General features: G+C 41.1%; 2 protein-coding genes across 5 annotated transcripts in view; one reads left to right on the forward strand and one right to left on the reverse strand.

Moving 5' to 3' along the window:
- The window catches only part of IFT122 (intraflagellar transport 122), a 68,773-nt gene extending 66,260 nt beyond the window's left edge, over positions 1-2,513 (reverse strand). For all 3 annotated transcript variants that reach the window (XR_003608915.2, XM_028101789.1, XM_028101790.2), the window contains exon 1: positions 2,406-2,513. Coding sequence is in view for 2 of the 3 variants with exons in the window: in XM_028101789.1 (XP_027957590.1) it covers positions 2,406-2,446 (41 nt within the window). In the remaining variant the exon portion in view is untranslated. The remainder of the gene's footprint in view (positions 1-2,405) is intronic.
- A 226-nt stretch (positions 2,514-2,739) lies between these two features.
- Positions 2,740-13,238, forward strand: MBD4 (methyl-CpG binding domain 4, DNA glycosylase). 2 transcript variants are annotated; one of them, XM_088027210.1, is made up of 8 exons: positions 2,740-3,095; positions 4,039-4,269; positions 4,688-5,526; positions 8,099-8,173; positions 8,251-8,385; positions 9,020-9,169; positions 9,672-9,775; positions 10,690-13,229. In XM_088027210.1, the coding sequence occupies exons 1-8, from the start codon at positions 2,926-2,928 to the stop codon at positions 10,765-10,767; spliced, it is 1,782 nt and encodes a 593-aa protein (XP_087883336.1). In that variant the 5' UTR covers positions 2,740-2,925; the 3' UTR covers positions 10,768-13,229. The 2 variants fall into 2 exon arrangements, with proteins under 2 accessions (XP_087883336.1, XP_027957622.2); XM_028101821.2 differs by lacking the exon at positions 2,740-3,095 and having other exon boundaries at positions 3,600-4,269; positions 8,102-8,173; positions 10,690-13,238.
- The last annotated feature ends 712 nt before the right edge of the window (positions 13,239-13,950 follow it).

Consider the following 13,950-nt stretch of genomic DNA (forward strand, 5'->3'; position numbering starts at 1 on the left):
GTTCAGTTGCGGAGGACTAATCTTAAGACATCTGAGATCTCTTAGTTCCACTATCTCTTTTTTAATAGTTTTTGTTTTATCTTATTCTGGGCTTCCAGCTGGCATATATAGCTGCCATCAGGATTGCTGGTCTGTAGAATCCCTATAGTCCCTAATCTAATAAGTTGTTTCAAACCTATAATGAGCCCAAACCCAAATAATCAATCTAAACTCATCATTCATTCACTCACTTATTCATTTATTCACTAATACATCTATCCATCAAATAGTCACACCAACCACTGATTTGTCTAGGTTCTGGAATATGCCTTAGAAATGAATAAGAAGTAGCCATTGCTTTTAAGGGGTTTATAGTCTTCCGGGATAAACAGATGCGCAAATAACTCTTTAAACTAGACAGATATTAAGTACCACAAGAAAGGAATGAACAAAATTCTATGCCAGGGGTTGAAAACTGGGAGCAAATCAGGCAGTATCTGGCCAGCAAATGTTTTGTTTGGCCCACATGGTGTTTTATTTCAGTTTTAGATTAGTTGCCAACACTTAAAAATTAGGGCATTTCACATAAAAACCCAAACTCATAGCTTCTGGTAAAAACAGGAAGATCTGAGCACACTAGGCCAAATTCCTGCAGGGTGGTAATTGGCAGGAGCTGAGCAACAGCTGCCCTTTTTAGGCAGAGCATGAGCTCTCTTGTTTGCCACACTCCTTGCCACTCTCTTTTACTCTCCAACATGAAAGTCAAAGGTGCTAGTTATCAGCAGCTTGTGGTGGGTACTTTCATAATAGAGTTAAGAAAAAAGTAAAAAGAATTCTTTAATTCATTTTTTATTTTATTATTATTTTTAAGGAGGCTCCGTGCTGGGCATGGGGCCTGAACGTGGGGCTTGAACTCAGGACCCTGAGACTGAGAACTGAGCTGAAATCAAGAGTCGGACATTTAACCAACTGAGCCACCCAGGTGCCCAAAAAGAATTTTTTTTAAACTCAAATTTCTATTAAAAGTAGAAGTGAAAGATAAACTGGTAGGGCTATATGTTTCAAGAAAAGTTGGGTGTAGAATAGCATACTACTCCTAGGAAAGACAGACAATATCTTGAGTTTAAGAGGCAAATAAACATCTCCCATTATATTGCCTGCCTGACTCCTGCAGGCATTTGGGTTCGCAACCTCTGTAACATGAGGAAAAATTAATGTAGTAGCTAACAGTATTGGCTTTGGATTGAGGAAAAAGCTGGCTCCACCACTTACTTGCTGTGTGACCTTGGCAAATTAGTTACCCTCTTTGTGCTTCAGTTTCCTTTTAAGTAAAAGAGAGGTAATTACAGTAACTAGCTCAGAGGGCTGTTGTGAAGTGACAATGAGATAAAAGACATGAAGTTCTTAGCCAGGGCCTGGTGGGTAGAAAGCATTAGCTATTACTAGTGCAGACTACAGAAGAGAGAGAAACCATATCCGAAGGGAACATTACAGAATGTTTATAATTTCAATGTAAGGAGATGAGGAAAGAAAGCATGCTTTCTGACACAGACATGAGAAGGAATGTTAAAAGTCCTATTCCAGGGGCCAAAACAGAGGCTGCACCAGGAAGCTGAAAAGATCAGCTTGGAAGATTTTTTAGGGTCAGGCTGAGGGGAACTATCCAGTAAGTCAGTATTTCCCCCAAATGTTTCATTGTATGATGGATTTAGCTGATAAAAATGGAATACGACATTAACATCGACTCATAAGGCGAGAAAATCATTCTCTTTTGATTCATTTTCAAACTTTCTAATTAAGGGTAGGAGAAAAGTCTTGCTCTGATGCTATCCACCTCAAGCACCTCTCGGACCACACTTGCTAAATATCCAGTTCTTCAGGACAGTAGACAAGAGGCTTAAAGGGTTCCTAGCAACAGTATCTAGCTACAACTTAATCACACCGTTTTGTTTCTCCCAACTTTGAGTTTCGCATTTATCTCACAGCAAGTGATACTCACGTTCAAATAAGGAGCAATAAAGTTGCCTTGTAAAATCATAAAGTGTAAAATCATATTTGCATGAAAAATCAGTGAGACGATTCAGAGAAAAACGCCAAGTTTATGTGCATGTGGCAAAAACTGTGACGTTTTTGAGAAACACTGTCGTGGGTAGTGAGATGAAGCCAGGACGGATTCTGTGTAAAACCGCCTCGACAGCCCACTACCTCATCCATGGTAAACCCCCTAGCTCCCTCTCCAGGCCTCAGTTTCTCCATCCGCAAAAGGGTGGGAGGGCGACCCTGCAGCTGCTAGACCTAGGGTTCAGTGTCCTCAGCCAGGGCCGCAGGCCCGTTGCCCCTGGCAACCACAGGGGTTCCCGCCAAGGTTCCCGCCATCCCCGCCAGGGCTCGGCCTCCCGCTCCTCCCGGACTGCCCGGCTCCTCACCACTGCTCGGCTTTATCTCTCCACGTCAACACGGCCCTCATCGCGGCTTCCCTCACGCCTCAGGCCCCTCCTCCCGCCTCAGCAACAGGCCCCACTCCGCCAGCCACTTTGGTTACCTGCGCTACCCCTGGCAACACACATGCGCAGTGAGCCTCGTGCGCGCGGCCAAATTCCGAGTGCGCAGGCCTAAAAGGCAGGGCTAGGAAAGGAGCAAAAGCGAAGGTGGAACGGAGCCTAGAAGGAGTCTGCGCAAATAAGGCGCGCGCGACTGGTCGGAATGGGCGGAAGGCGGTACGTCTTCCTCGACGAAGGATTTGATTGGCTGAGCCGTGGAAATGGCGGCTGTGGACACCTGGGTGGCTGGAAAGCTGCTGTGGAGTCTAACAAGCTTTCACCATCTTCGGCTCTTGATTTCAGCCTAGCGTTCTGAGCTGAAGAAGTTTTCGCATCTGATTCTGCTCCGCTCCTCCGGCGTCCCACCCTCTCGGCCATTGCTGCTGTCGAAGCCCCCCTGAAGGGCATGGCTGGGATGGAGAGTACGAGCCTGGGGGACTGCGGAGCTGCCCCCTCGGTCACCTCCAGTGAGCGCTCAGCCCCAGACCGGCCTTGTGATCTCCGGCAAGTTATAGACCCCTTTCGGGACTCATTTTCACCATCTGTAAAATGGGAGCGGGCTGCGGTGGGTAGAAGGTGGATGGGCCTTTCTAACCTAGGATCGACAGATCTCGAGACCCATAGGGTTAGTTACTTGGAGCAGTGGCTGTAGCTCAGGAACCTCTTGCAGTGGGTTCAGTCAGCCCTGGGGTGCATCCTGCTTCGTTAGCTGGAATGCCGAAGGAACTGGAAGGAGCAGAGAGGTTTTGTGCAAGGGGTGCAAGGAGAGGTCAGCTTGAGCAGGAGGATCCTAGGAAGACCTTGGAGGAGATGTCATGTTAAGCAGCCAAGAGTGCCCCCAAAGTGGGTCCTATAAGAAGTTACAGAGGCGGAGTGCCGGGGTGGCTCATTCGGTTAAATGGCTGCCTTCGGCTCAGGTCATGATTCCAAGGTCCTGGGGGATCGAGCCCCGCATCCGGCTCCCTGCTTGGCGGGAAGCCTGCTTCTCCCTCTCACACTCCCCCTACTTGTGTTCCCTTTCTCGCTGTGTCTCTTTCTCTGTCAAATAAATAAAATCTGAAAAAAAAAAAAAAGGTTACAGAGGCAGCCACAGGCACGTATCCTGTGGCCAGGGCCTGGTGCGTAGTAAGCATCACTTATCTGGGGAGAAGGAGAGTGTCTCACTGACTCTTCTTAGCAGTTCTGTTGATCCCAGGTTAAGAGCTCGTCTATTGGTTGATATTTTAATTTATGCCAAGTGTCACCAGAAAAATAGCCCTGCTCAGTAATTAACAACAACAAAAAGTTTCTAGGGAATAGCTTGATCTTTTTGTTGTGCAGAGACTTCCAACCCTTTGTAACCCATGTTGAAGGACAAGAAGATATTTACATAGCATAAGACTGGTCGGTACTGATTTTAATCTCTCCTGTAGTGTAAATTTTAGTCCATATGGTTCCTGCTCTGTCATGGATTGAAATTGAATAAGCAGAGGAAAATAAATTTTAAATGAGCTGATCACTTGTACTTTGTTTTTTTCAGCGAGGAAGATGGTGCTCTGGGATCGGAAAGAGTGGGAGAAGATGAGAAGCAAGCGGTAATAAAAAGCAGCAGTGAGTGTAATACCCTACTGCAAGAATCCATTGCTTCTGCTCAGACTGGTGATACTACAATGACAGAATGCCATAAGTCTGTCCCATGCGGATGGGAAAGAGTTGTGAAGCAAAGGTTATCAGGGAAAACAGCAGGAAGATATGATGTATATTTTATCAGGTGAGCATGCAAGGCGGCACAGGTAGTGCAGCCAAATCATTTTATCTAGACAGGTATTGGGAAAGCATCACAGAAATCTTGGCTTTTTTCTGTTCTTACCAGAAACCATTATAGATTTTCTTCCTTGAGTGTCACTGGTTAGTTATATCAAGTGATTTGGGGACACGTACATATATCTTCTACTGCAAACTGTTGCCCTTAAATTTGTAAATTTGTAAATAATTGTAAAATTATTTTATACTATCATAGAGGAAACTATTTAAAAGTACCACTTTATTACTTTTTTTTATTATTTTAAATGACAAATACCCATGGCAACACTTGGAAATTATTAATTAAAAATCTGAAATATGGTCCAATTCTTTTTAAGGTCACTTTTATTTACTAGTAATAAGTTTTCTTTAATATCATTTTCTAGCCCACAAGGACTGAAGTTCAGATCCAAAAGTTCACTTGCTAACTATCTTCACAAAAATGAAGAGACTGCTCTTACGCCAGAAGATTTTGATTTTACTGTACTTTCTAAAAGGGGCATCAAGTCCAGATATAAAAACTGCAGCATCGCTCCTCTGACATCCCAAATGCAAAATGAAAGTAATAGTTCAAACCGGAACCTCAGGACACGAAGCTGGTGGAAAAAAGATGTCTTTCCTCTACCAAGTGGTAGTTTGGAATTGCAAAATAGCAGAGGACTGTCTAACTTTAAAGAAGATGAGGGCGTTAATGATGTTGACTCCAGAAAGGTTAGAAAGCCCAAAGGAAAGGTGACTATTTTGAAAGGAATTCAAATTAAGAAAACTAAAACACTGTGCCGGAAGGGTCTTCCAGATTCTGCTCAAAGTAATAAGAAAAGAAAATCTGAGTATAAAAAGGCAGATGCTGAAAGTGAACCTGTTGTGCAAGAAAGTCAGCTTGATAAAACACTCTCCATTTCTGATGCTGGAGCAAGCAACAAGACCCTCAGTGTAACCAGTGAAGAAAAGAGGCTTGTAAAAGAACAATCATTGAGTTCAGGATCAAATTTTTGTTTTCAACAAATAACTTCTGGCATCATAAACAAATTAAGTTCAACTGAAGAAGCAGAACACAACAAGAATTGTGAGGAAAACTTTTTAGAATCTGAGGAAATAAAATCAAAAGAAGAAGTTGGGGAAAGGAAGGAACATTTGCATACTGACATTTTAAAATGTGGCTCTGAAATGGACAACAACTGCTCACAAACCGAGAAAGACTCTATTTCTGTGAAAATATGTCAAGGTATTCAGAGCACTAAAGCTGCTAATGAACACGTGATGAGTTTATACTTCCATATACTATATTTCATGCCTGTACCCAGTTAGGATGTGGGAATAGAACAAAGAAATAGGGCTAAATACCAGATATATTGTACCAGTTGATCCTATTACCTTATTTAACTGATCTTCAAACCCTTTCCTATGGTGTAGGTGGAATTGGCTGGCTACCGCCTTGCTAACCCCAGCTGAGGAGATTGTGCCATTTACAGCTGCTATCATCTCTCCCTGGTGCAGTAGCTGGGACTCTCCTCAACAGTGCTTTCCCTTTCCATCTTCTTTCCAGCCAGTAATATTACAGCTTTAGGGAAAATGAAACGCTTCACTTGTGAAAAGGTTTGGGGAAGACTCCTTTTAATGCCTAAATGGGTTGAGAATAGTCCGTGTCTACTCTTTTGCACCCCTCCTCTTATTTATTCCTGATGTGTGACTTCTAATCTCAGTTTGTACATATCATAGTCATTTTTTTTAAAAGATTTTATTTATTCATTCATGAGAGACGGAGAGAGAGAGAGAGAAGCAGAGGGAGAAGCAGGCTCCCAAGGAGCAGGGAGCCCGATGCAGGACTCGATCCCAGGACCCTGGGATCATGACCTGAGCCGAAGGCAGACGCTTAACCATCTGAGCCACCCAGGCGCCCTTATCATAGTCATTTTTATCTTCTATTATAATGTAATGCTTTTCTAAAATGCTTTAGAGCTCTAAATAATTCAAAACTGTATTCACATTGTTCATCTATTATTTGTAATATGCTCTTAATACAGAATTCAGAGCTTAGCAGTATTGCCTTTATAATACCTCAGTGAATAAAAAATAAAAAGAAGACCTTTTGAGCAGCCCTGTATTAGTTATTCATTATGCCATTATGGTATAATGAATAACTCCTTTAAAGAAGAAGAATTTTACTTAAAGTCCTGTCAGGAGACAGCCTGGACAAATTGGTGGAGCAGGGGGTTAGGCTTGATTTCTGTTCTCAGTTCCACTCATGATTTTATGTCTTTGCTGTGCCTGGAATTCCTTTACCTTTAATAGAAAATGACCATATATGCCTAGGAACTGCTTAAGAATTCAAGTCTCTCCTTTAAAGACTTTAAGCTTCTTAGAACTTTGAGGTTTATGTAGCTTTATTGCTAGTATAATGGACAAATAAAATATTAAAAACATCCTTTTGTGACCAAAACAGAAGTATCCTATTCATCCTATACATAAAGAAGTCTAGTTCTCAGCACAAGATGAAGTACCCTGAGTTTAAGAAGTGTCCAGTGGAATTGTAAAGACTTTCCCGTTGGCTTAGTTGGAAATTGAAAAGTAAACTGAGCTTCAGTCTCCTAATAAAGGATGCTAGTTAATAATTATTTATAGGAACCCACAGAAGAAATTATCATGTAACTAGTAAGAGTAGTTTCCTTTGACCTCTTTTTTTACTTTCTACTAGGCTTCGCCTATTCGAACTAGAATAGCAAAAAACAGTAGCTAATTATCTGGAGAGCTGGATACCTGTCCCAATCTATAATCAGTCCCACTTTCATTTGGGGATTGTTGTTTAATTTCTAAGCCTTAGTTTGTTTATCTGTAAAATGGAGGTAATAATCCTCACCAGTCCAGTTTTTCACATCAAGACTATTGCAAAGTAAAATGAGAAGTGAAAAAGATGGCTTCACGCTATGCAACTGCAAGGTATTATTAACTGACATTCAAATTTAGAGGGTAAGGTTATGGAGAGTACTAAATGTGATGATTTTAGAAACTTGGGAAGCCTGATAATGCTGGTCAGGTAGTCTTTGTTACATTAACTGAGCTGCTCAGTAGATAGTAGTCTCAGTATTCCAAGGTCCAAATCTTAGGTTTTTCAGTAGGTTTTGTTTTGTTTGTGTCCTTTTTTGTTTTTTAAGTGTAAAAATATTCACTGTAGAAATTTTGGAAAATATAAAAAATTAAAGGAGAAAAGAAAAATTAGCAACAACCATTATACCATTTTGGTTTATTTCATTCTAATCTCTGTTTCTCTTTTTTCTTTCTTTATTAAATTGGGATCATATGTAGACTGTTGCATTTTCACTTAAAAAGTTAAGGACATGGGGGAAAATATTCATGATATAGTCTCAAGATGTTTAATGATCACATTGTACAAATGTGTCATAATTTAAAATGTTCCATATTATTTCTAATTTTTTAGTACTATGAACTCTGAACATAAATCATAGAGTACTAGTGTAACAGAGTGGTTAAAGTTATGGACTTAGGAGCCGGACTGCCTGGATTTGAATTTCAGCTCTGACACTAACTGTGGGACCCTGGCCATGTTACTAAATTTATTTGTACTCACTCAATTTCCTTATCTGTGAGGTAGAAGTAAATAGTACCTAGCTTGTAGGTCATTAGTGGGATTAAGTTGGTTAATTTTTGTAAAGTGCTTAGAATAGTGCCTGGCAAGTATTAAATGCTTTATAATAGTAGTGTGTTGTTATTTGCACCCCTGAATATTTCTCTGGGCTAAGCCATAGCTTCTATAAACAATGTTAACTATTCCTTTTCAGAAGATACCATTCCACGGACACAAATAGAAAAAAGGAAAACAAGCCTATATTTTTCCAGCAAATATAACAGAGAAGGTATCCCTTTCCTAATCAGAAAATTAGATTTTAAATCTGTTTCAGGTGTTCAGCTCTGATACAGTGTGTTTGTTTAGCTCTTAGCCCCCCTCGACGCAAAGCCTTTAAGAAGTGGACACCTCCCCGGTCACCTTTTAATCTTGTCCAGGAAACACTTTTCCACGATCCATGGAAGCTCCTCATTGCTACCATATTTCTCAACCGGACCTCAGGTTTGTAGATTATTTTCATCTTTATCTTAGAGACAGTGTGATGAGGATAAAGGGCACTGGATTCATTAGGAGGTCTGGGTTCAAGTTTTAAGTTTGAGTCTGTGACCTCAGGCAAGGACTTTCCCTTTCAGCCCTCAAACTCTTCACCTATGAGAAGGTTAGACTAGATGACATCCAAAGCCTTTTTAAGCACTACAGAACAGATTGTCATTTATTTTCTACTTCCAAACTAGTTTTGGTCAGCAGTGAAAATCAGTTACTTAACATTCCTCCACCCTCTGTCATGTGTAAAAGCGTTTCTTTTTCATTGAATGCTTTCTTTAATGTCATTGGCACTTTGTATTCTGTATGCTTTTATACTGGTTATATGATGACTGGATTATTTGAAAACTAATAATCAGGCGAGGCTAGGTATAAGTATGATTTAGCCATACTGTTAGCCAAATAGCTGATAGGTAGTGTTGACTTTTGACTCTGAAGGTGGTTGCCTTTTCAGGTAATGGCTTCTCCTCAGGGGTTTAAAAAAAAAAAACAAAACAAAAACCCTCTATATGAGATTTCTAGATGAGGAAGTACTTAAACTTAAAAACAGCCCATCTGGAGGCTTGTAATCACAGTCACTTTTACTTCCCAGGCAAAATGGCAATCCCTGTGCTCTGGGAGTTTCTGGAGAAGTACCCTTCGGCTGAGGTAGCAAGAACCGCAGACTGGAGAGATGTGTCAGAGCTTCTTAAACCTCTTGGTCTCTACGATCTTCGAGCAAAAACCATTATCAAGTTCTCAGGTACTTTCCTGTATACCCAAAGGAAAGAACATAAACTGTTTATTTAAGAGAGCCACACCTTAAACTTTAATGTCCTTGCAGGCTACATTAATCGAGGTCATTCAGCTCAAGCACTGAAGGCATTTAAAAACAGTCCACTTGCCCCAAACCACAGTCCCTCACTGACCCAAGCAATAAATCTTTGCCCAGCACTGGGACAGGTCATCTGGGCAAGATTAGAGGAAGAAGTCAGTGAAGCCGAATGCCCTGTTGACTTTAAGGACTCTTTGCCTCTGTCTAGTTAGCACAGCACAAAATAATAACGGTTAGTAAGTGGCAGGTGAGAGGTTCAGATGGGGTGCTGCGGGAGATCAGAAGAGAGAGCCATCAGAACTGGGGTTGTTAGGAAAGACTTTTTGCTGTTCCTTTCTGTCATTCTCACCATCTAGCTCTGCATCACCACATATTTAGGGAAAGTGTCTTTCTAGAGGCTGACCTGATCTGTGGGGTGTTGTATTTTCAGATGAATATCTGACAAAGCAGTGGAAATATCCGATTGAGCTTCATGGGATTGGCAAATATGGCAACGACTCTTACCGAATTTTTTGCGTCAATGAGTGGAAGCAGGTGAGACCCACTCTCAGCCATAACATCTCCAGCATGTTTTGTCTCTGAGGCAAATAAGTCCATCCTTAGAGCTGAAACTATTTCTTGGGCACAGTTTTGTTCCAAGCTTTAGGGGCACGTGGTGGCATGGGGCTATTGGCAGCAGGGAGAGGCTCCACAGATACTCCCAACTCCATAAAGACTCCTTGGTGTGGCCTCTGACTGACCTCGGGAGCAGTTTGTCACTTTTGGCCCTGTGCTGTCATTCTCATTCATGTGTGGTCTCTGAGCCTGACATGATTCTCCTCCTGTCACAGTCATACTAGCCTTCAGAAATATACCACTGAAGGAAAGCAGGCAGGTTTGGGCTTGGAAGGTATGCTTGTTGGGTTTCTCCTACTGGTCTCAGACTGCTTTTGTGGTAACTGGGCCCTACTTCAGCTACCCAGTCAATTGAGTATGCCCTGCCCACAGATATCCAGAGGGTGTCCTGGCAGCGGTGGTACTGCCAGGTGGCCCAGTACACTGCCCTCTTGGTCTGTGACTCACCTTAAAGCATTCAGCCAGTAGGTCTGGCCAAGCCCATCCCTGCTCCACCGTTTATTGTGACCTGAGCAATCCATGTAACTCTCAGGGTCTACAACCTCCTTCTGGAAAATGGTATATTAATACTTGACTCATGTTATCACCACCCCACATGGTAAGTCACGGTGAAGATCAGTACTAAATTGGAAAGTACTTTGTGAAGGATTACCTTAATGTAAGGTATAGTTTTAAGCATTCATGAATCCAGTTAGGCTAAAGGTTATAATTTTCAGGTATGCTATCATAAGGTATTGTTCCCCTACCATACCGTTAAAAAGCCCATTTAAAAAATGTTTTTCTGACAAACTTATATAAGGCCTCTGTCTCCTAATGTGTTGTATTTTTTCCAGGTGCACCCTGAAGACCATAAGTTAAATAAATATCATGACTGGCTTTGGGAAAATCATGAAAAATTAAGTCTGTCTTAAAATTCTTTGAAATCTTCAAACTCATTTTTTATACATTATTTTGCACTTGATTCTTAAGAGCTCCATTAACCACAACCAACTGCCTTTATGGGTATATAGATTGTAATTAGTCTAACTAGAAATTTAATGTAGGTTTTCTTAATGTGTGTAACACTGGTAGATCTTTGCTACTGAACGTACTAGAACATGTTTTGAGATTTTTTTTAAAAAATAAATTGTTATTTGACAAGAATCCTAAAAATGTAAATGACTTTTCCAATAATAAAATGTGATTCGAAGTTGAAAAAAAACTTTCATAAGTTCTCAGTAATACAAAGCAGATTTCTATCATTGTTGCTTAAGGAAAGATTGAATTTTCTGTTCTCTTTCTATAAAAATGGAATTACACAGCTGTTATATAAGATGCAATCAGAGAGTTTGCAGCCAAATATGTAAGAACAGATATTATAGGGTATGTTAGGCAGTTAATTTATATTTTTATATTTTACTAAAAAAAAGGTAACAATGAGATTCTTTTGTCATCATGTGTACTTGACGACTCTGTTTTAGCATCCATTTGATAACCTGTGAATATCTGCCTGCAGCTTTGTTTCAGAGTGTCAGCTTCTGGCTCATGCATTTTATCTTGACCCCCCTTGTGAAAGCTCGAACATTTCCCCATCTCTCAACCTGATGGAGGACAGGACCTTTTAAGTTTTGTATCCTTTTTTTTTTTAAGATTTTATCCATTTATTGGAGAGGGGGGAGAAGCAGGCTTCCCACCGAGCAGGGAGCCCAATGCCAGGGCTTGATCCCAGGACGCTGGGATCTTGACCTGAGCCAAAGGCAGACACTTAACCAACCGAGCCACCCAAGCGCCCCTTGTGCCATTTTTAATACAGGTATTACAATGTTGTAGCTCAAATACTGAAACATTTACCTTAGAAAGAACTCATCAAACAACAATAACAGAAAATCCTAAGTTGTTAAGTCTCATTTACCAATTGCCATTTTAAGGTATAATTTGAAAATTAAATTGATTGAAGAAATGAAAAATAAATTGTTGGGGGGGAAATCGGAGGGGGAGACAAACCATGAGAGACTATGGACTCCGAGAAACAAACTGAGGGTTTTAGAGGGGAGGGGAGTGGGGGCGATGGGTTAGCCCGGTGATGGGTATCAAGGAGGGCGCGTATTGCATTGAACACTGGGTGTTATACGCAAACAATGAATCATGGAACACTACATCAAAAACTAATGATGTACTGGGGTGCCTGGGTGGCTCAGTCGTTAAGCGACTGCCTTCAGCTCAGGTCATGATCCCAGGGTCCTGGGATCGAGCCCCGCATCGGGCTCCCTGCTCTGTGGGAAGCCTGCGTCTCCCTCTCCCACTCCCTCTGCTTGTGTTCCTGCTCTCGCTCTTTCTCTGTCAAATAAATAAATAAAATCTTAAAAAAAAAAAAAAACTAATGATGTACTGTATGGTGACTAACATAAAATAAAATAAAAGAAATTTTTAAATTAAAAAAAATAAATTGTTAGGGAAACTATCTTTGTTGTCGGGTGGAGTGCGCTCTAGGACAAGTTGGTTGTTTCCACTTTAGCGAGCTAGTTTCAGTTTTTTGAGAGAAAGATGGATTTTGACCAGAGAATGGGAAAACTGGCCATATCCCCCCCAACAAGGCAAACATCCACCTTATAACTTCCCATCACATCTTTAACAGTCCTCAACATAGCATTTACTAAATGCAAACCCTGTGTTGGTGAGAGACACAAAGATGAAAAGGTTCTGTAAAGGGGTGCCTGGCTGGCTCAATCAGTAGAGCATGTAACTCTTGATCTCGGGTTTGTGAGTTGGAGCCCCATGTTGGGTGTAGAGATTACTTAAAATAAGATCTTTGAAAAAAAGAAAAAAGGTTCTGTAGAGACATGTGATCACAGGGAGAGAGAAAGACACACAAAATAATGGAAGGGAACAAAAGGGGTAAGTTGTAGGGACAAGATGCCCAAACCCTGCAGGTAAGAGTATAGAGGGCCCTCTGAAACGCTGGGCACCAGCTGGGACTGGGGGCTAAGGCAAGCTCACCAAGCCTAGGACATCAGGCTAGGGCCTGCGGTCGGATACCCTGGGGAGTATGAGCCTGTGTGGACACAGCAAGGGGGCTCCAGCCGTGGCCATATCTGGCTTTTCTCCTTTGCTGCAGGTGAGGTCGCCTGCCCTCTGTACCTGTTTCCTCATCTCTTTCAAAAGTGATAGTGAGGCTATCACCACTCATAATAACTTACACGATTATAATGATTATTGAGTTAATGAATGTAATTGCTTAAATGGAGCCTGGCTTATAAAAGTGCTGTTACGACTTTAATATTGGTATCTCTTAAAGAGAGTGTTTAGGGGTTCTCAGGTTAATTCAGGTAAAAGAGAAAATACATTTTGTGTTTTTTAGATATGTGTGCTCTTCTGTTTTTAGAGATTTGAATGACTAGTTTTTATGATCAAAATCTTGTTTAAGAAGAAACTTTCTTATCGTCTGTCCCTTCTTTAGGATATCTATGTTCTTAGTATTAAATAAATATAAACAACTTAAAAAAAATAAAAAATAAAAAATAAAAGTGCTGTTAATGTGGCTCCTAGGGATGGTCTGAGTGACTACCTCAGGTTGAGAGGGTGACAAAGATAATGCAATTCGTTGAAGATGGTACCTTATGCAGACTGAGTGCTCAAGTGTTTTTTTCTTAACTTTTTGAGACAAAATTCACATAATATAAAATTCATCATTTAATCCTTTTAAAGTATACAATTAAATGATTTTTAGTACACTCAGCAATGTTGTGCAACCATCATCACTAACTCTAAAACACTTCCAATCCGTTAAGAAGAATCCCCGCGCCTGTTAGCGGTCAAACCCAAAGCCACACACCTCACCTCCAACCTCTGGCTATTGCCAATCTGCTTTCTGTGTTTATAGATTTGCCTGTTCTGGGCATATCTTATAAATAGAGTAATATGTGACCTTTTGAGTCTGGCTTCTTTCGCTTAACATAATGTTTTGAAGGTTCATCTGTATTGTAGCATGCATCAGTACTTTTTTTAGAAAATATTTTATTTATTTATTTGACAGAGAGACAGCGAGAGCAGGAACACAAGCAGGGGGAGTGGGAGAGGGAGAAGCAGGCCTCTCGCCAGCAGGGAGCCCCATACGG

The sequence above is a fragment of the Eumetopias jubatus genome, unplaced genomic scaffold, assembly GCF_037043125.1.
Source record: "Eumetopias jubatus isolate StellerSeaLion01/CBP00866 unplaced genomic scaffold, mEumJub1_p1.0 scaffold_1, whole genome shotgun sequence".
Classification (NCBI taxonomy): Eukaryota; Metazoa; Chordata; class Mammalia; order Carnivora; family Otariidae; genus Eumetopias; species Eumetopias jubatus.